Source organism: Equus quagga, chromosome 7 (assembly GCF_021613505.1).
Source record: "Equus quagga isolate Etosha38 chromosome 7, UCLA_HA_Equagga_1.0, whole genome shotgun sequence".
Taxonomy (NCBI): Eukaryota; Metazoa; Chordata; class Mammalia; order Perissodactyla; family Equidae; genus Equus; species Equus quagga.
Genome location: NC_060273.1, coordinates 1,137,095 through 1,156,639, shown reverse-complemented (window position 1 = coordinate 1,156,639; position 19,545 = coordinate 1,137,095). Strand labels below are relative to the sequence as shown.

At 61.6% G+C, this 19,545-nt stretch overlaps 3 protein-coding genes across 10 annotated transcripts in view; 1 reads left to right on the top strand and 2 right to left on the bottom strand.

Annotated features, from left to right (window-relative positions):
• Positions 1-360: 360 nt before the first annotated feature.
• Positions 361-2,904, bottom strand: LOC124242292 (tryptase beta-2-like). Its single transcript, XM_046667182.1, has 6 exons — positions 2,889-2,904; positions 2,615-2,675; positions 2,302-2,473; positions 1,930-2,195; positions 775-938; positions 361-699 (listed from the first exon to the last, which is right to left on the bottom strand). The coding sequence occupies exons 2-6, from the start codon at positions 2,673-2,675 to the stop codon at positions 535-537; spliced, it is 828 nt and encodes a 275-aa protein (XP_046523138.1). The 5' UTR covers positions 2,889-2,904; the 3' UTR covers positions 361-534.
• A 9,059-nt stretch (positions 2,905-11,963) lies between these two features.
• Positions 11,964-16,547, top strand: TPSG1 (tryptase gamma 1). Its single transcript, XM_046666334.1, has 8 exons — positions 11,964-12,009; positions 12,709-12,750; positions 13,885-14,056; positions 14,638-14,903; positions 15,155-15,300; positions 15,399-15,692; positions 15,839-15,938; positions 16,459-16,547. Exons 1-8 carry the CDS (start codon positions 11,964-11,966, stop codon positions 16,545-16,547), a joined length of 1,155 nt encoding a protein of 384 aa, XP_046522290.1.
• A 1,129-nt stretch (positions 16,548-17,676) lies between these two features.
• The window catches only part of CACNA1H (calcium voltage-gated channel subunit alpha1 H), a 69,165-nt gene continuing 67,296 nt past the window's right edge, over positions 17,677-19,545 (bottom strand). For all 8 annotated transcript variants that reach the window (XM_046668044.1, XM_046668043.1, XM_046668046.1 and 5 more), the window contains one exon: positions 17,677-19,506. In XM_046668044.1, the coding sequence (XP_046524000.1) occupies positions 18,475-19,506 (1,032 nt within the window). In that variant the 3' untranslated portion in view covers positions 17,677-18,474. The remainder of the gene's footprint in view (positions 19,507-19,545) is intronic.

Below are 19,545 nucleotides of genomic sequence, written 5' to 3'. Positions count from 1 at the left end.
TGCAGGGAAAGGGGGGGATGATGGTGTGAGGGGAAGGAGGGTTGCGGGGAGTGGGGGCTGGGCTCCACATCCTGACCCCCTTGCTGGGTGCCTGGGTGCCCGAGAATCATCTTTTCAACGGTCCCAGTTGCTCTATGTGTCCCGAGTGCACGGTGCCACTCTCCAAAGGAGACGTGAGCCAGCGTGCTGAGAAGCCGGCCTGGGACACAAGGGGCTGGGGAGGGTGAGGGCCCACCCCCACGGCAACACCCAGAGCTCGAGGGCTGGACCCCCGGGGACAGTGGCTGCGCCCGGCCGTGCCCTGCACACCCTTCCTCTCCCTCAGTGACACCCCCAGGCAGAAACAGTGACGGCCACAGCTGCTTTCCATGCTCTTTAATGAGGACCAGTGTCCACGCCTGCTCCCTGGGCCGTGCAGGGAGGTGGCTCTGGGCAGGGGACGGGAAGGACACCACCTGGACAGGAAGCAGTGGTGTGGGGACAGGAGGGGGCTGGCTTCTCTGCTGATCCAGATGGCAGCCCTGGGGACGGGGCTCAAGAGTCCTTGGGGACATACTGGTAGATCCAGTCCAAGTAGTAGGTGACACGGGTATAGATGCCCGGCCGGTTGGGCTGAGCACAGCCGTTGGCCCAGCTGACCACGCCCGCCTGCAGCCAGGTGCCCTTCACCTTGCACACCAGGGGTCCTCCGGAGTCGCCCTGGGGAGGAGAAGGGTCAGCGGTGGCTCAAGAGGCCAGGGTGGGTTGGGGCTGCGGGGGGACACGAGGGCCCACCTGGCAGCTGTCGTGCCTCCTATTCCCTGCACACAGCATGTCGGCCTGGACAATCCGGATGTTGTCCCCCGTGGACACGCCAGTGTGGTATTTCCTGTCACAAACGCTGTTTTCCACAATGGGGACTTTTACTTCCTTCAGGGGAAACGGAGGTGGCAGACTGACTGGGGGGTGAGGGGGAAGAAGGATCAGCAGGCAGGGCGGGGGCACTCAGAGACCCTGTCATCACATGGCGCGGGGGCAGAGGGATGATAACAGGAGCGATGCTGGGTGCCTGCTCTGGGCCAGGGCCTGCCAGCTGCGGGACTCGCAGGGGCGAACACTGTGGCTCTGGCCCCTCCTTCCCGGGGCTGGACCAGGATCCTCCCGCTGTGGGGAAGGGAAGGGCGGGCCGCTGGGGGCTTGCAGAGCCCAAGCCCTAGTTCCACCCAGCTCTGCCTCCCGCCAGCCCTCGGCCCAGGCCTCAGGTGTCCCCTCTGTGCATGGGGCAGTCAGACAGGATGCTGCGTCTCCATCGGCCCTCCGGCAACGACACACTCAGCTTCCCGTGTAAGGCCCAGGGGGCACACCACAGGGCACCTGCTCCCCCAAGGCTTTGCTCTGTACTGTGGGTAAAACGGGGACCAGAGCTTCTAAGAGAAGTGAAGGTGGTTGTGCCGGAGGATGAGCCAGGGCTGCAGCCACCCCCACCAACACTCCACCCCGGGCAAGACCCTGGCTCCCTGGCGCCTCGGTCCCCTCATCTGTGCACACAGGGACACGATGTCGGCTACCCTGCCCAGTAGTGGGCATTGTTCCCTTTCCCTTAACAATAATAAGACACTTTATGTGTGCCGCTTCTCTGTGTCCTCAGATCACATCCAGGAAATACCAGCTGTGACTGTACTCATTGCCTGCAAGGGGAAACTGAGGCTCAGGTGCGCCGAGTGACTTTCCCAGGCACCAAGAGGGGTGGCACTGGGTCTGATGGGCTCCCAGCCCCTGGGCGTGGCACATGCTGCCTCCCACCGCCTCTCCCCCTTCCCAGAGTCTGCAAACTCGCACTCCCTGAGCCAGCCCTGCGGGACCCTGTCCCCAGAGGGACCCCCTGGGGATGGGCCGTGGGTGTGACCAGGTCCCCGCCCACCCAGCCCTCCCGCTGTCCCTGATATTTACCTCCATTGTCGACATCGCCCCAGCCTGTCACCCAGCACGGCGTCCCCGGGGGGAAGGTCTCAGAGGCAGGGGGCAGAGTGACCACCTGGACACGGCTGGAGATGTTGACAGGGTCCTGGAGCTCCAGCAGGGCAATGTCGGCCCCGTTCTCAACTGTGTAGTAGTAGGGGTGGGGGAGGATCCTGCTGACGGGCAGCAGCCGGTCTTGATAATAGAGGTGCTGCTCTCGCAGCTGCACCCTGATGTCTCTGAAATCTTCAATGTCCCTGGGGAGAGGGGGCCCCAGCTCAGGGTCCTGCGCCACCTCCTGGACGCCCCTTGGCGGGGATCCCCGGGATGGCCCCCACCCTGCCAGGCCCCGTGGAGACTCACGGTCCAACACAATGCGCCGCCGTCAGCACCCACTGGGGGTGGATGAGGGAGCCCCCGCAGAAGTGTTTCCAGTATTGAGTGTACTCTCTCAGGCTCACCTGCCAGGGCCACCTGCTCCCAGAGGCCTCCTGTCCTCCTACGATGCCCTCTCGCTCCAGGGCCTGGCCTGGGGCTGGGGCAGGAAGCGCCTTCAGGACAGGCTACAGTTCGGGCCCTGGGCTCGGCTGTTCCCTGGCCTGCACATCCCTGGGTTTCCCTGAACCACCCTCGGGCCTATGGGGTGAAGGGGCAGGCCTCAGGGGTCAGGGCTCACCAGGGGCCGCGTGGCCCAGGTTCACCAGGAGGGTCAGTGCCAGCACCAGCAGATTTGGCATCTGGAAGGAGGAAGCAGGGGCAGCATGAACCTGGCTGGCGGCTGGGCCAGGCCCGAGGTCTGCAGGGTGTGGGGTGCCCGTGGAGTTGGGGCCGCCGGGGACTGGTGGTCAGCCCGGGCCTGGGAGCTGGGGTCTCAGTGCTCCGGATCTGAGGCTCGGCCACTGTTCTGCACAGTGACACTTGCATCTCAAGGTGTTGGTGGGGGCCCTTACCTTGGCTGGTCCCTGCTGCTGTAGACCCAGCCCACTCTCCCCTCCCCATTTATCCTTCCAGACCAGGATGGGGTCAGAGGAGGGGCACTCCATCCTCCAATCCAGAGTGGAGGAAGCGATGATTCAGACCCAGGGTCCGAGAACCCTGGGCCAGGAAGGGGCCCTGCTTCCCCAGCCTGAGGTGACAGACCCAACTCCCCTGGGGGCGGGGGATTCCAACCACAACCATTTCTGGGTCTTCTCTGAGCAGTTCCGCTGATGGCAGCGGTACCCTATTATCTGGGGGATCTGAACGCCACCAGCAGAGAGAGAGGCAGAAGGAAGCGATGGTGAGATAACAGAAGACACCAGTGCCGGCCCTCCTTGGACACTCCCCCACCAGGCCCCCCCCCCCCCTCCCCCCTCCTCCGCGGCCAGGGCTGACCACTGTCCCTGGCTGTCCATCCTCCCCACCTCCTCACTCTCCCTAGGCTTGCTGGTCACCTTCGGCCTGCAGCCCAACCCACCCCACATAGTCCGTGGGCCATCCGTGGGCCCCTCCTGTGCCCTAGGGGAGCCTCGCTCTGCCCCGACACTGCTCGACTCCAGCCTGACTGGGGGCCGCCTGCCCCCAGCTGTCTCCAGCAGTGTCCGTCCCAGGTGACCGAGCGCTCAGTCGGGCTGCTCTCCACATGGCGGGTTAGAAGTTTGCCTGTGACCTCAGTTCTCCGGTTGGGTCAAGAAAATGTATTGATTTGTGGTTCGTTCAGGGGTGTGACTGATGCCCTTTCCAGCCATCTAGGTCTCCGAGCCCACCCAGGTTGTGTGTATGGTGTAAGGTCAGGCCCAGGCTCTGGTTTTCCCATAGAGGGGTCTCACTGTTTCAGTGCATCGGCTGAAAGACCGTCCTTTACTCTCTGGATGACTGTGTCTTTCTAAAACATCCGCTGGCTTCGCCTCTAACTCTGGACTCTCTCTCCAGTTCCGTTGATCTGTGTTTCTCCTGGTAAATGGGGCGTGCTGTCTTGATTGTTTGCTGAGAATTTCTATTCATCACGAATAGGTGTTGAAGTTCGTAAAATTCTTTGCATCTAAGGACATGATAATTGTTTTCTTTTTTGTGTTTTAACGTGATGAAATATGTTGACTGATCTTCGAACGTTAAACCAACCTTGCATTCCTGGGATGATTTGTAGCTGGCCGTGAGAGGTCATTCTTTTTATATTTTGAGGAACTTGATTTGCTAAAAAAAAAAAAGCAACTAAAAACAAACAAACAAGGGGCTGGCCCCCTGGCCGAGTGGTTAAGTTCGCGTGCTCCACTGCAGGGGGCCCAGTGTTTTGTTGGTTTGAATCCTGGGCGCAGACATGGTGCTGCTCATCAAACCATGCTGTGGCAGCGTCCCACATGCCACAACTAGAAGGACCCACACTGAAGAATATACAACTATGTACTTGGGGGCTTTGGGGAGAAAAAGGAAGAAAATAAAATCTTTAAAAAAAATTATCAAACAAACAAGAAACCAAAAAACTTCTCTTGGTCATGATGTACTATCTCCCTTACATATCTCTGGATTCAGTTTACTAATACTTTGTTGAGAATTCTTGCATCGATGTTGATGAGGGGTATTGTCTGTAGTTTCCTTTCTATTGAATGTCTTTGTCTTATCCTGACCTTATAAAACGCATTGGGAAGTGCTCCCTCCTATTCTGTATTCGGGAACAGATTATATAGATGTGGCATTCCTTCTTCCTTAAATGTTTGGTGAATTTATCTGCGAAATCATGTGGGTCTGAAGTTTTGTTTGGAAGGTTTTTGACTACAAATTTTTTTTTAAGGTTTTATTTTTTTCCTTTTTCTCCCCAAACCCCCCCGATACATAGTTGTACATTCTTAGTTGTGGGTCCTTCTAGTCGTGGCATGTGGGATGCCACCTCAGCATGGCTTGACAAGCGGTGCCATGTCTGAGCCCAGGATTCAAGCCAGAGAAACCCTGGGCAACCAAAGGGAGTGCGGGAACTTAACCACTCTGCCACGGGGCCGGCTCCTCAAAATAGTTCTTTGTTGTCCATCTACTTTGTCTCACATCTTGTTTTTTTCTTTTGAGGAAGATGAGCCCTGAGCTAACATCTGCTGCCAATCCTCCTCTTTTTGCTGAGGAAGACTGGCCCCGAGCTAACATCCATGCCCATGTTCCTCTACTTTCTATTTGGGACGCCTACCACAGCATGGCTGGACAGGCGGTGCCATGTCCGCACCTGGGATCTGAACTGGTGAACCTGGGGCCACCGAAGTGGAATGTGCGTGCTTAACCTCTGTGCCACCCGGCTGGCCCGTGTGTCTGAGGTCTGTTGAGGCCCCCTTACACTTCGGGCTGGTTTAGTGCCTGCGGCTTTGCTTCCCCGAGGCTTCTAGGGAAGCTGTGAACTTGCAGTTTGTGTGTTTTTTGGAATGGTAAGAGGGAGGCTCTTTCCAGTCTTTTACGCCCCTGGGCAGAAACGAGAACACGAATTCATTCCCCGTGTGCTCAGTTCCCCTCAATCTAGTCTTGAAAGGCGAACTCCTGTCGAATCAGGAGTCTGATTGCTCCCGTCTGCCCACACTCACTGCTTCTCCCTGCGGTGTCCTTTCATCCACAGTACCCCGCACCTGGGGACGTGCTGGCTTATGGATGTGGCTGCAAGGTGAGGTGGGGGAAGGTATGAGGGCCTCCGGGCCTGTCCCGAGCTGGGATGTGGCTTTGCATTTCTCTGGCAGGAGCCCAGGGGCTGGTGGGGGAAGCTGGGAGGGCAGGCAAGCAGCCTGGACCAGCCTCAGGCAGTCTGGGGGAGCAGGGCCGGTGCCTCCATGGCCGGGAGGCCTTGGACGGTGGTGACTGAGCAGCTGGAGGGAAAGCCCAGGTCAGAGGGGCCGGCCTTGCCCTCTCCAGCTTCCTCCTGCCCTCTGCGGGTGCAGCCCTGTGGCAACACAGACCCCGGTGCAAACCCAGCCCCCAAACATGGCCCTCGATGGATCTGCCCACAAGGACCCCTGTGCCCAAATAGATGGAGAGAGGAACAGTGACCGGGGCGCGTGGGAGAAAGAGCCAGAGGCTCTAGGGAATGAGGCCCATCGGGCTCTAAGGAGAGCTGGAGGCAAAGGTCCCCGCAGACGGGACCCTCATGTCCTCGGGGCCGAGAGCAGGGAGGGCCAGGATCCATCAGGTGAGGTTGGTGCTGAGCACCCCAGGAGGTCCCCACCCTGAGCGAGCCCTTGTGGCCCTTCTGTGGCTGGGAGGAGGCTGCTGGTGTAGCCCTGGCAGATAACAGGGTCACTCAGGAGAGACCAAGTCACAGCAGGCTGCAGGCTGGGGGAGGGGAATAGGGAGGGGCTGCGGCCAGAGAGCACCTGCCTCTCCCTGGGTGCCCCAGACCCCTCCCCCCAGGATGGGCAAAGGGTGGCCTCCAGGGGGAAGGTCCTAACTGGAGCAAGATTCCGGGCAAGTGACTTCATCTCTTTGTGGGAGTTTCTGCATCTGGCCACCCCGGGCCTTGGCGGCTCAGCAGGGCAGGATTGGGTCTCCGGCCCCGGGGCTTTCCCCTCATCTGGCCTGGACCCAGGGCAGTTTACAGATAGCAAAGATAGCAAAGGAGCGTTGGCTCTAATCAGGGAGGGTCAGGGCTGCGGGGCCAGGATGAGGCAGAAGGGGGCGGGCAGAGGGGCCCGCAGAAGGTTAGCCCCTCTCTGTGGCCAGCCTGGGGATGGGCAGGTCCTGCATCCTCCCGAGGGGATGGTGCCCGGGTGGTCAGGCCACTGCAGACAGACACGACCCTACACTCCTGGCCCCGCGGGCCTGGGCAACAGAAGACACCCCCCGCCAGGCCAGGTGGGCGTTGCAAGGCTGGGAAGGGAGGCCCTCTGGGCCAGGAACGCCCTCCCTCTGCCTCAGCTTGCTCTCCTGACAAACAGGGACAGAAACAGCACTGTGTCACAGAAACATCAAGGGGACCACATGGACGGTGCCAAGGCTGGCCTCACTGGCTTGCAAGCTGTGCCAGCAGACAGCCCCAAGCTCGGAGGGGCCTCACGCCTGGCTCACTGCTCTGCTGTCACCGTCTTGAAATTTGTAAGCATTTTTGAACAAGGGGCCCTGCATTTTCAGTTTGCACTGGGCCCCCCAAATTGTGGAGCCGATCCTGGCTGTGTACGTGGTGCTTCTCCGTAGACAGCAGCCGGCATCGAGCGGGCATCCAGGACTTTGCAGGAGCCATGGCGTCCTCGTTTCCTGTGGCTGCTGTAAGAAATTGTCACAAACTTGGTGGTTTTGATGACACACGTTTGCTATCTTACGGTGCAGTAGGTTTATATCTGACACGGGTCTCAGAGACTGAAGTCCAGGTGTCTTCAGGGCTGTGCTCTGTCTCGAGGCTGCAGGGGAGAATCTGGTTCCCGGCCTTTTCCAGCTTCTGGAGGCGTCCCCCACCCCGGCTTGGCTCCTCCGTCTTCACAGCCGGCCATGCCGTCTTTCTCTGACCCCGCCTCCACCATCATGGCCTCTTCGGACCACAGCTGGGAAGAGGTTCTGATTTCAAGGACTCAGCTGATGACACTGGGCCCACCTGGGTGATCCAGGCTCCTCTCCACCTCAGGGTTGTCGCCTTAATCTCATCGGCGAAGCCCCTTTGACCCTGTGAGCTCGTGTAATCACAGGTGCCGGGGCCTTAGGACGAGGGCATCTGGGAGGGGCCCGCCTTCTGCCTCCCACACGCGGGAGGGGGTGCGGGTGGAGAGAGGCGTCCCCAGTGCTGGAGGTTAATAGAGTTGGGACAGGTGAGGGCCCTGAAGTGCCCTCCTGTGGGGACCTGGGGGTGCCACTGAGGGGTCCAGCAGGCAGAGGACCTGGGTTCCTCCAGACCTGCTCCCACCCCTGCACTGGGCGACATCAGGCCTCCTGGGCCCTGGAGCGGTAGCCTGGGCTGGAGAGGCACCCAGAGGGTGGTGCCACTATTGATTTCATCGATCATCTGGGCAAACATGGGCCAGACACTTATGAGCCGTGGCTCTGGGCCCGGTGCTGGCGGGAAGGAGACAAGTCTGTGCCCTGAGAAGCCACATCCTGGCCAATCAGCAGGCAACTCCCCCCACCTGTGCCTCAGTTTCCTCACATCAAAGTGGTGACCACTGACCTAGAGGGTGTCAGAGGCTCACAAGCCCGGCCTGTGATCTGGAGCTGGCCAGGAGCTGGGGGAGGCAGGACAGTTCCGGCCCCTCTCGGGCCCCCTAATCAGCTGGGTCATCAGGCCCCGGGCAGAGGACAGTTAGAGCAGCTGTGCCTGTCTGATCTGTGGTGGAGACCACGGGACCGGGGGATGAGGATGTGGCCAGGGACACTGGGGAGGGTGGGTTGGCTCGGGGACTCCAGTCACTGGGGCCTGAGCTGTCTCCTTCTGGCTTGTCCGGGCCTCGAGCTGCCCGTCTGTATTTACACTTTTGATTTTAGAACAGGGTTAGATCTACAGAAAAGTTGCAAAGGCAGCGTAGACACGCCACAGCCCCGCCCCCGGCTCATCATCATTAGCATCTCACACTGGGTGAGTCGTTGGTTGTAATAATGAGCCAGCGTGAAGCGTTACAGTAACAAGTCCACAGGTTATCCACATTCCCTCGGTTTCCCCTAACGTCCTCTCTCTGTCCCAGGATCCATCCAGGCCGCACACGACATTTAAATGTCTCGTCTCCCTGGGCTCCTCTGGGCCAGGACAGTTTCTCAGGCTCTGGGCTCCTCCTGTGCACGTCCTGCCCTGGTCCTGGCGTCAGCCGCTCTCCAAGGAGCCGGGCTCCCATCCCTGGAGGATGCCTCTAGGAGCGCAGGTCTGGGCACCGGGTGTGCCTGTCGCTCTTGGGGTGTCACCGCCTCGAGGCCCTCGGCCGACAGAGCGAGGACTGTGTGCGAGCTCCCTGCTGTACGTGCACGGATCTGTCCACAGCTTTATGCGGATCCGTCTTTGTTGACATGAAGCTGAACACGACTTCAGACTCAAGTCTCCGGCTCTGATCCATCACCATGCAGATCATTCCGGCCTCCTCCCCTTATCTGCGACCTCTCACCCCTCTCCACCCACTGCCTGAATCCTGCACTTCTCACGTCCTGTGCGGCAGTGTGGGAACCGACCCCTGTCCCCTGCGGGATGAACTCCATCAACCAGAGCACAGAGCTGTGCCAGGTTTGCCCACAGTCTCACAGTTGTGCCCATTCCCATAGTGACGTAGGGTGGCCCCTTTGTTCCCACCCCTCCAGTGAGGCTGTCACCCACGGCGATCAGCTCGACTGTCTGTCTCCTTCTGCGTCTCTATTCCTTTGTGTTGCCAGCTGGTGGCCCATCGCGGGGGTGCCCGAGGGCATTTATCCACTGGCCTGAGGGCAGGCTTCTGGCTGTCTCCTGTGTCGGGTGTTGTGAATTAAGCTGCTGTGAACACTACTGTTCATGTCTCTTTGTGGACGTTTCCGTCTCTCTCTGAATATTTCTTCTCACAAGATTATTCCTGGCCGCTCTGGACCTGCCCTGCTCCAGTCACTTCTCCAGGGCCCAGCTCCTCTCGGCGGTGAGTAGTATTGACGGACCCAGATGCAGGTGGTTGGTGTTGCTGATGGCACTGGGGGTTCCACCCGGACAGAGGTAGGGAAGGCATGTGTGCATGCACACACGCACACACATGCTCACACATCATGCCTACAGTTCCATAGCCATACTGAAACCATGAACCCCCTCAATTCCACAGCGCAGGGTTATTCCAGCACGTTGTCCTGCCCTTTTGGTGTGAAGCCTGGTTCCCATCCTTAATCCACCGATTTACTGATCAATTCCCATCTCCCCCCCCCCCCCCCCCCCCCCCCCCGCCCTCCGGTGCCACCTGGACTAGATCCTCCGTGTGTGTGCATGTGTGCATAATCAAATCCTCAATCTATAAACACAAACACCTCCAACTTTAAAAAGCAAACAAAAGAATTTTCAGCAACTGTGGAAAACAAAGCGTTAATGCATCCATTTAGTTAAGAATCCCAAAATGATGAAAAGAAACCCAGAACTCTAAGAGCCTAATTGACAGAGGAGGAGCAGAACCGCCAGAGGAACAAACTGCTGACCAACGCGGGGCGTGGCCAGCTCCCCAGGAGCTCACTCCTCCTCCCCCATCCTACTCAGGGACCATCACTCTCCATTGCTGGGGTGATGACTTCCAGAACTTTCTTAAGCCTGTATCACTTGGCCTTGGGCTGGATGGAGTGTGGAGGGAGGGGTATTTCACGAGAAAGGCTCAGTGTGGACAGGGTGGGGGTGGGAAGACGAGGATTGGGAGCTGGAACCCAGAGCCGCAGACCTGAGCTGCCTGGGGTGGGGGAGGGGAGCAGGCTGGGGAATGCTTACACCCGGGGTGTCCTCATGTCCCTCAGACCAGACCCATCTCAGTGTGGCCACTGTTACAGACAGTAGTGAGCATGGCTGCGCCAGGCAGGGTCAGGTCCACCCTTCCTGGTGGGGTCCACAGGCAGCCTCAGCCACGGAAGCGGCTGGTGCTGGGGTGGGCGGCCTGGAGGAGGGTCCCATCCAAGACATGGGAATGTCCAGGGGTCCTCCCGAGGGGGTCGCCACGCAGACCCACATGACCATTTCTGCTGGGCTGTGGGAGACCTCCAGGCCAGGAGCGCCATCCCAGGGCACGGGGGAGGCCCTCCAGGGCGGGATGCCCCCTCTGCCTGAGCTTGCTCTCCTGACAAACGGGGAGAGAAAGGGCACCGTGTCATAGAGTCGTCGAGGGGCAACATGGACGGTGTCTGGAGTTTCTTTCTTGACAGCAGGCCTGGAATCCTGGGGGCATCGCGGGCTCTGCAGAGAGCTGCGTGATGGGTGCAGGGGTGGAGGGGTCCCCAGTGCTGCAGGAGAATAGAACCAGGACACGTGAGTGCCCTGAGGTCCCTCCTGTGGGGACCCATGGATGGCACTGGGGGTTCAGGGGGAAGAGGACCTGGGTTCCTCCAGACCTGCGCCTGCCCCCTACAGTGGGTGACAGCAGGCCTCCTGGGCCCTGGGAGGGGCAGCCTGGACTCCGACCCTGCTCCCCATGTTCTGGGCTGACCGGGGAAGATCCCCCTCCCTGGTGTGTGGCCACCACAAGCTCAGCAAAGGCCCCGCACACAGAGGGTGGTGCTGTTGTCCACTTTATTCGTCGTCACATCAAACGTGGGACACACACTTCTGAGCCGCGGCTTGGGGCCCAGTGCTGGCAGGGAGGGGACAAGTCTATGCCCCGAGAAGCCACATCCTGGTGGATCATCAGGTAACTCCCCCCACCTGTGCCTCAGTTTCCCCACATCTAAGAGGGGATCTCAGAGGCACCCACAACACCGCCTGTGATTTGGAGCTGGCAGGGAAGGGGGAGGCAGGAAAGTCCCAGGGTCCCCTAATCAGCTTGGTCATCAGACCCTGGCTGCACAGATGACAGTTGGGATAGGCCTGTCCTGGGCTGGGCCGCTATGCCCATCTGATCTGTGGTGGAGACCACAGGACCCAGGGACGGGGGTGGGGACAGGGACACTGGGGAGGGTGGGTTGGCACAGGGACTCCAGTCGCGGGGGCCTGAGCTGTCTCCTCCTGGCTCCATCTGGGCTTCGAGCTGGGACCTTCCCGACGAACCCCCAGGACCAGGCTCCTGGAGGACAGAGGAGAGGGGACAGTGTGCCCCACAGGAACCAGGGAGGGCTTCCTGGAGGGGGCAGCACTGACCCCCACCCTTGCCTGGGTGAGGAGAAAAGGCTTCAGTTTGCAGGCAGGATGCCTGGGGTCCGAGCTAACCCTGCTGTGTTCTGACTGTGCGCCCCCGAGCCGGCCACTCGCTGCTGGGCGACAGCTTCCACGTGGGGCCAACAGAGGGGACCCTCACTCTCGGGTGTGCAGAAGGAAGAGGTGGGGCCTGCCCGAGGAGCCTGGCCCTCAGCTCCTCCTCCATGCTCCCTCTCTGCCCTGACAGCAGGTACACGGGCTGTTCCCCTCCCACCACCCCACACCCAGCATGTCCAAGGCTCCGGGTGGACCCTCCTGACACCTGCAGTGTGCAGACACCATGGTCCTGGGCTCTGGTGGCCTTCTGCTGCTCCTGGCCATGCTCGGTGGGTGACCCAGCCTGGGTGTGTGGGTGGGGGAATGGAAGGGGCACCTGTACCCCGTTGGCCTCCTCCGGGGGGTCACGTTATTACCCATCAATCCTGGAGCTGGAGCTTCTCAGCCAGACGGCCATCCCCCGGCCAGGGGGGCTGTGAGCCTTGGTGGAATCAGCATGAGGAGGGCGCTGGGCCAAGAGAGGGAGAGACCTGTCCATTGTGGGGCCCTCGTGGGACCAGCGCCCCTTCGCTGGGCAGCCGGGTCATCAGGTGGGGAGAGCAGTGCATGTGGGGGGTGATGGCACCAGCCACCAGGGCCCCGGACCCCAGGTGAGTTTCTCCTCTGAGCCGGACCTGGAGGGGTGGGAACCAGGCGAGGCCGAGGCCTGAGGCTGTGCTCAGTGCCTCCCAGCTGTCATTTATGGCCCTTTCCTGGTCCCACCCAGCCTAGCCAGGGATGACAGCAAGTTGATCCAGTGCTGCCTGGCCAGGCCCCATCTCCCCGGCTGGGACCCTGGCTCCAGTCGTTCAGGACAAGAGGATCCACCCCAGGGGTCCCTGGATGCCTGGTGGGCATTGCACTGGCCTGTGGGCCTGGAAGCCCCTTCTGGGGCTGTGAGAGGGGGGTCAGAGCCGGCCCCCCACCTCCCATCCCCCAGCCCCTTCCGTCTCTCATCCGTCAACCTGCTCCTCTGCCTCCTTCCCTAGGTGTCTCCTGCAGGGTCCTGCACCCAGAGATGTCCCCAACAGGTGTGTCAGGGGGGCGGGAAGGGCTGGCGTGAGGGGTCGCCTCCTGTGGGGCTTCAGCTGGGAGGAAAACCCCAGAGGTGAAGGGCCCTCCCTGGGGTCTGGGGTGGTGACGCGTCTTCGCACAGCCAGTCTCCTCCTGGACCTCTCGGTGAGGGTCTGTCCCTCCCGAAAGACAACCTCCCTCCCTTTACAGTTAACGGAGGCTATGAAAACGCCCGCCACGTACCAAGCTTTCTCCCTGAACTTCACTGTCTATCGATGACTCTCATCTGAATCAATTACTATCGACCTGCCATGGGTCTTTCTTATTCCGTCATTTCACTCCCTCCACATGAACCAGCAGGCGTGCCCAGGGCTGCATTCCTCATGGGTTAGCCATCCAGCCATCACTCTTTTGTCCATCTGTCTGTCACCTATCATCCACCTATTCTCTATTTATCTATCCATACCTGTCAATCATCTATCCAGCTTAGCTCTTTACATCAGTGTGGACTCGTTATTCACCTCTGTGGATTATAATCTATTCTCATCATTATTTCGAAGCTCAAAATAGTCCATCCCAGGTTTGGCCAGTGGGAATGCCTCCCAGTTGGCTCTTGTGTCTTAAGTGTTTTTTTTTTTTTTTCTTTAATATAATGAGGTGAAGTTCACCTAAGACAAAATGAGCCATTTTAAAGTGAACGATTCAGAGGCATTTAGTGCACAGTGTTGTGCAGCCACCACGTCTTCTAGTTCCAGAACATTTCCATCACCTCGAAGGACCCCCCTCCCCACTAATCACTTGGGGCCTGTCCCCCCAGCCTCCTGGGTCTTTTGAACGGGTCCCCGTCATCCCCTGAGCCCCTCCTTCCTGGCCCTTCCTTTCTGGCACAGCAAGACGCTCCAGGCTCACTTTGCGGGTGTCTGGACCCCGCTCTGGATGACCCCCTGGACCGAGACACCCTGGTTATGCTTGGTGGGGCACAGTGCTTAGAAACCCAGACGAGGGCACTCATACTCATGGCTCTGGGGGTCCTTTCTTCTCACCCACAATGCTCTGGGGAGCGTCTGGTAGACAGGGTGGTCAGGGAAGGCTTCCTGGAGGAAGCAGGCTTCTATGCATCTCCCACCGAGAACCTGCCTCCTACATCTTAGGGTGCGGCCAGCCCCAGGTTCCGAATGCAGAAGGCCGCATTGTTGGGGGTCACGCTGCCCAGGCTGGCGCGTGGCCCTGGCAGGCCAGCCTCCGGCTACGGAAAGTGCACGTGTGTGGAGGGGCTCTCCTCAGCCCTCAGTGGGTGCTCACAGCCGCCCACTGCTTCTCCGAGTGAGTGTCTGGGGTGAGCGGAGGCAGCCTAGGGGCCCGGGCCTGCCCGGGGCAGGGGCAGACAGCAGAGGCCTGACTCACTCCTGACCTCTCTGGGCCTCAGTTTCCCCCTCAGTAAAAAGGGGGGAACCACATCACCACACACCTCGTGCAGCCCCAGGGTTCAGAGGGCACCCTCAGCTGCCAGACTCTGGTATCGGCCTCGGGAGTTTCTGAAGCCCGGCCAGTGCCAGGCTCCCGCGCGTCCTTGCACACCTCTGGAGGCGGGCAGCTCCCTCCCACCCCGCCACCTATTCCTTCTTCACATGGAGCAGTCTGTGGGGCTTAGAGCGTCACTGGCCTCCAGCGCGGCCTGACATCCTCCCACCTGGGGACAGGATCTCGTGTCCCCTCCCCCCAGGATGCTTTTCAGTCCTTGGGGCCTGGAGGGCAGGGCTGCTGTCTGCTCCCAGGATCTGGCCTGATGTCCCCATATAAGCGGAGGAGGAAAGCTTTGGACATCGGGCCCTGGTGGGGGTGGGGAGGGGGGTGGGGTCTGGGCTCAGCCGGCCCCCTCACACCTACCTACTCTTCCCTCCCAGGTCCTTGAACTCATCTGACTACCAAGTCCACCTGGGGCAGCTGACCATCACTCTGTCCCCCCATTTCTCCACTGTGAGGCAGATCCTCCTGTACTCCGGCCACCCGGGAGCACCGGGGTCCAGCGGGGACATCGCCTTGCTGCAGCTGAGTACCCCTGTGACGCTCTCCAGCCGGGTCCTGCCCATCTGCCTCCCCGAGGCCTCGGCCGACTTCCCCCCGGGGACACCGTGCTGGGTGACGGGCTGGGGCTACACGAGGGAGGGAGGTGAGGAGCCCCCACAGCCCCCGTGGGGATGGAGGCAGGCGGGGCTGGCCCAGGGAGGCGCTGGGAGGGACGGTGCTAGCCAGCTGAGGCTGCCCCAGTAGCCCCCGTCCCAAAGTCTGTCCCATGTCCGCTCACACCAAGGTCTCAGCGTGCGAGCCACACCGTGTGAGGGTGTCTGGGGTCGCCACGTGCGGGTCTGCATCTGGGTGACCCTCACGTCGCAGAGCTGGTCTCTCTCTTCCTGCCCCCAGAGCCTCTGCAGTCCCCGTACATCCTGCAGGAGGCAGAAGTCTCCATCGTGGACACAGAGACCTGCAGCCGGGACTACTCTGGTGCAGGGGCCAGCCCCATTCGGCCGGACATGCTGTGCGCCCGGGGCCCTGGGGATGCCTGCCAGGTGAGCCCAGGGGAGACGGAGGATGGGGGGTCCTGGAGCCTGGCTAGGAGGCTCCCCACCTCCCTGGCATCCTGGTCCTCACCCCACTCTACCCCCAGGACGACTCCGGAGGGCCTCTGGTCTGCCAGGTGGGCGGGATCTGGCTGCAGGCTGGCGTGGTGAGCTGGGGTGAGGGCTGTGGCCGCCCTGACCGACCTGGGGTCTACACCCGCGTCCCTGCCTATGTGAGCTGGATCCATGGCTACATCCTGGCCTCAGGGGCCTCGGGGCCTGTGCGCCCTCAGCTCACCGGGCCCCCTCTCGTTTTCCTCGCCGGCTTCTTCCTTCCCGGCCTCCTCCTCCTCCTCGTCTCCTGCGTCCTGGTGGCCCAATGCTCTCTGCACAGGGCTTGGGTCAGCTCTCCCTCCCATCCAGCCTGTGACCGTTGACCCTGATCTGCACGACCTCCAGCGGTCAGCAGAATAACGCCCACTCCCCCCCCCCCCAATAAAAGATGTCCATGTCCTGATGCCCAGGACGCGTGACCAAATCCCCACAGGGCAAGGCCTCTGAACCTGCAATTAGGGCTAGGGAGCTCGAGAGGGGCATGAGCCCCGGTTACCGGGGGTCCCGGGTCATCAAAAGGGTTCTCAAAAGTGGTACAGTCCACACAGGAGGTCATAGACGCGACATGAAATGCACCTGACCCACCGTCACTGCCTTTGAGGTTGGGGGAAGGGGCCGCAAGCCGAGAAACTTGGTGGTCTCCAGGAGCAGGGTTGGCCCTCAATTTATAGCCAGCAACACAAGTGGGGCCACGTCCTACAGCCGCAGGAACGACTGACTCCTGCCAACAACCGGAAGGGCCTCTCCCTGGAACCTCCAGAAAGGCCGCTGCCTTGCTCTCACCTTGGTGCCATGACACCTGAGTCAGACCCCCAACCTCCAGAACTGTCAGACGATAAACCTGGGTTGCTTTAAGCCACTACATTGCTGGCGATTTGCTGCAGCTGGTTCCTGGCTGCAGGCCGGCGTGGAGAGCTGGGTTGAGGGCTGCAGCCACCCTGACTGGCCCCAGGTCTACGGCCGTATCCCTGCCTCCTTACGGAGCCCAGGTCACCTCTCTCTCCCGCTTGGTCTCCAACCCTTGACCCATGACCCCCTCCTTCCTCCTGGCAGGGCACACGCTGCGCCTGGAGAAAGAGGCCTGCAGCAGCCCTGCTCCACTCAGCTCAGTGTCTTCTCCCCATGGGGAAACTAAGGCTTGAGGGGTGCAATCATCTGCCAGGGTGGCACACAGCAAGGTCTGCAGACCCCAGTGGTAGGCGTCCACGCTCTGTGCCCCCCATGCCCACCCTCGCAGGGCCTGGCCTGCTCCTCGGAGTCCTGCAGTTCCCCGTGTGTCCACCAGAGGGGGCCCTGGCACTGCCCTCAACACCTGCAGGGAGGTGCTGTGCAGGGGTGGGGGGGGGGGGGAGGGGAGGGGAGGGGAGGGGAGGAGCAGGGCGCGCCCGCCCGCAACGCTTACGTGCCCATGGAGTCAGCGTTACAGAGCTGGGTTCTGACTGCAGGCCCAGACTCTGGGCTGGGGACTCACTGCCCACCCGGGTCAGAGCCAAAAGGGCCTGGCCTCAGCCAGGAACAGCCCCCCAAGGCGCCTCCCACCACGCAGACCACACTGGAGTGGCCATGGTGGGCCAGGCCTGCTGTCCAGCCACGGTGGGCTCCTGCTTGGCTACACAGAGGGAAGGGCCTGGAACCCAGCCCACACCCGGCGCTGCATTGGGCTCAGCTGCCAGCTGCCGTCCACAGGACCCTCGAGGGACTGCAAGTTCTCTCCTGCTGAGCCCCTTCTGTGCCTGATGTAACGGGGAGTACGGGCGTCCACGCAGCGGGGCTGTGGATGAGCCATGGACCCTGAGAGTCAGCAGGACGTGGGGTGGGGTCAAGGGTCAGGCTTTCGAGGTAGGGAGATGGCTGAGTGGGGTGCCCTCTACGGCCCTAGGCTGACCGCCCAGCCAGGAAACTATCCTCATGGGGGTCCCCCCACCTTGCTCGCACAGCACGTGTCCCTGCGGGAGCCTTGGCAGAAACTTCCTCCTACATGGAGTCAGACTTGGTTCTTCAGTGTGAATGGTGCCGCGTGGTTTGGCTGCTCCCGCTGGAGGGGAGCTTGCTACGTGTGGATCTGCCTAAGTGGGACCGCAGGAGGCAGGAGGCTTTGTGGACACCCAGGCCCTGCTGGTGGCGGCCAGCGCTGGAGCCAGGGGTGGGCGACCTCACCCAGCTCCACCTTGTGCCCTCACAAGGCACCGGCTCACCACCCTCCCACGCAGAGGGACCCGTTCTGATGGCAGTAATCCACACGTTTCTTAAATAAGTTAATATTTATTCTGTTTTCCCCCTCCCCCTCCCCTTGACTTGAAGAGCCAAATTTTCTGAACCAGATTATTGCAAAGTTTAACCTGAATTTATAAAAGAAACGAAACAAAACGAGGGGCGTCAGTCAGCTGAGACCTCTCAGCCCGGCCCTGCGGCCGCCCGTCGGAGGCGGGCAGGGGGGTCTTATTGCGCGGCTCCCACACCTTGGCGACCAGCCGCTTCCCAGACACCCAAGTCAGCGGGTGTTTTCTGGAACACTGAGTGGACAGAGCAGTGGGGGTGGGCGTGGGAGGGGGACGGAGAGACAGCGTGAGGGTGGAGACACATGGATGAGAACTCGGAGTGTGAGTGGCGGTGAAGCGTGGCCGCGGTGGCCTCGGGGACCCGGCCGCCGGTGACGACGGCACAAGTGGCCCTAAGCGCGTGTTCCCTATGAAACTAAGTGGTCGTGAGGACGGGCTCTGCTGGCTCCTCTGCCTTCCTTCTTTTGGTCATTTTCTGGCCCTCATCCCACAGATGCAACGCTCTCGTCACGGTACCGTGACCAGGCCACAGGTACGGCCTCAGGCCAGTGCAGCCAAACTTGGAAAAACTCAAACCTGAACCGACAGGACGGAGGCTCTCGGCCAAGGGGCCTCCTCTGAGCTCCACCTGGCCCGGGCCCTCGCCTCCCTCCCCCCGGGCTGTCGTCCGCCGGCTCCTCTGCCTCTGCCACGCGGCCGAGCCGGCTCCGTGCACAGCCCCACCGGGGGCTGCCACCTGCCAGGCGTGCCCAATCCCGGTGCCAAAGCATGTGTGGCATTATGCCCCGAGCTACACGGGCTCGTCCACGCTGTCACCAGGGATGGGGGTGCCTGGGGGGGACCCCTCTTTCTTTGGGGGGCTTTGGGGCACTTGGAGGTGTAGCCCCTGCCCCTTCTCTGGGGGGTCACCGGAGGACATAGGAGGCTCTGTTCTGTGGGGTTCGGGAAGTGCTGTGGCCCCCGAGGAGGAACCTCTGGGCTCTGGAGACACATCGTGACCACCATCCAAGAACAGGTCCCCGCCGGTGCCCCCGACGCCCAGAGGGGCGTCGAAGACAAAGCTGGGGACAGTCAGAAGCTCCGTGCGGCAGGAGGCCTGGCCCCACCGCTCCCCCTTGGCAGCAGGGTCCACCCCTGGGCCCTCTGTGGGCTCCAGGGAGTCCCTGTGGGGCGCAGCCTCACAGGACGGCGTCCTCCGCCGCAGGGTGGTGCTGCTGCCCTCCGCTGCGGGGGGCCGGGCTGTGCCCTCATCCTCTGCAGGGGGGTCTACGGAGATGCAGGGGGGGCTCATCTTCTTCTTCCTGCGTGCCCCCAGGGCCAGCTCAGCCTCCAGGGCTCGGGTCTTCCCCTCCCCGGCCTCCGGGCGGCCGTCCCCACTGCCCTGCTCCACTGGGGGCCGCCTCTGCTCGTCCGCCCGGCCGCCTGGCTGGTCCAGGAAGCCCTGGGTGTCGACACCGTAAAGCCTGTGCGGGTCCGGCTCACTGCCCGCCACTCCACGAGCAGTGGGCGTGGGCGAGGGAGAGGGCGAGGCGGACGGGCTGCGGGCCGAGCTGGTGATGTGGCTGACCTCTTCGTCGGCTGGGTCTGGGGCCTCGGCCTCCTCCCCACTGGGGGCCGGTGGCTGGCTGGAGACGCAGCGCTGTCCCAGAGTGTGCCTGCGGATGCGGATGCCAGGGGGCCGCGGGGAACGGGGTGGTGTCCGCAGGGAGGCCCCTAGGGACGCCTGCCTCACAGGGGTCTTCCCACCAGGCTCTCCCCAGCCAGGGCCGCTGTCCCTGGGGCTGTCGACCTGCCCTTCCAGGGAGTCGGTGGGGACGGCCTCCTGGAAGGGCATGGGGGTCAGGTGAGACCAGGCAGAGAC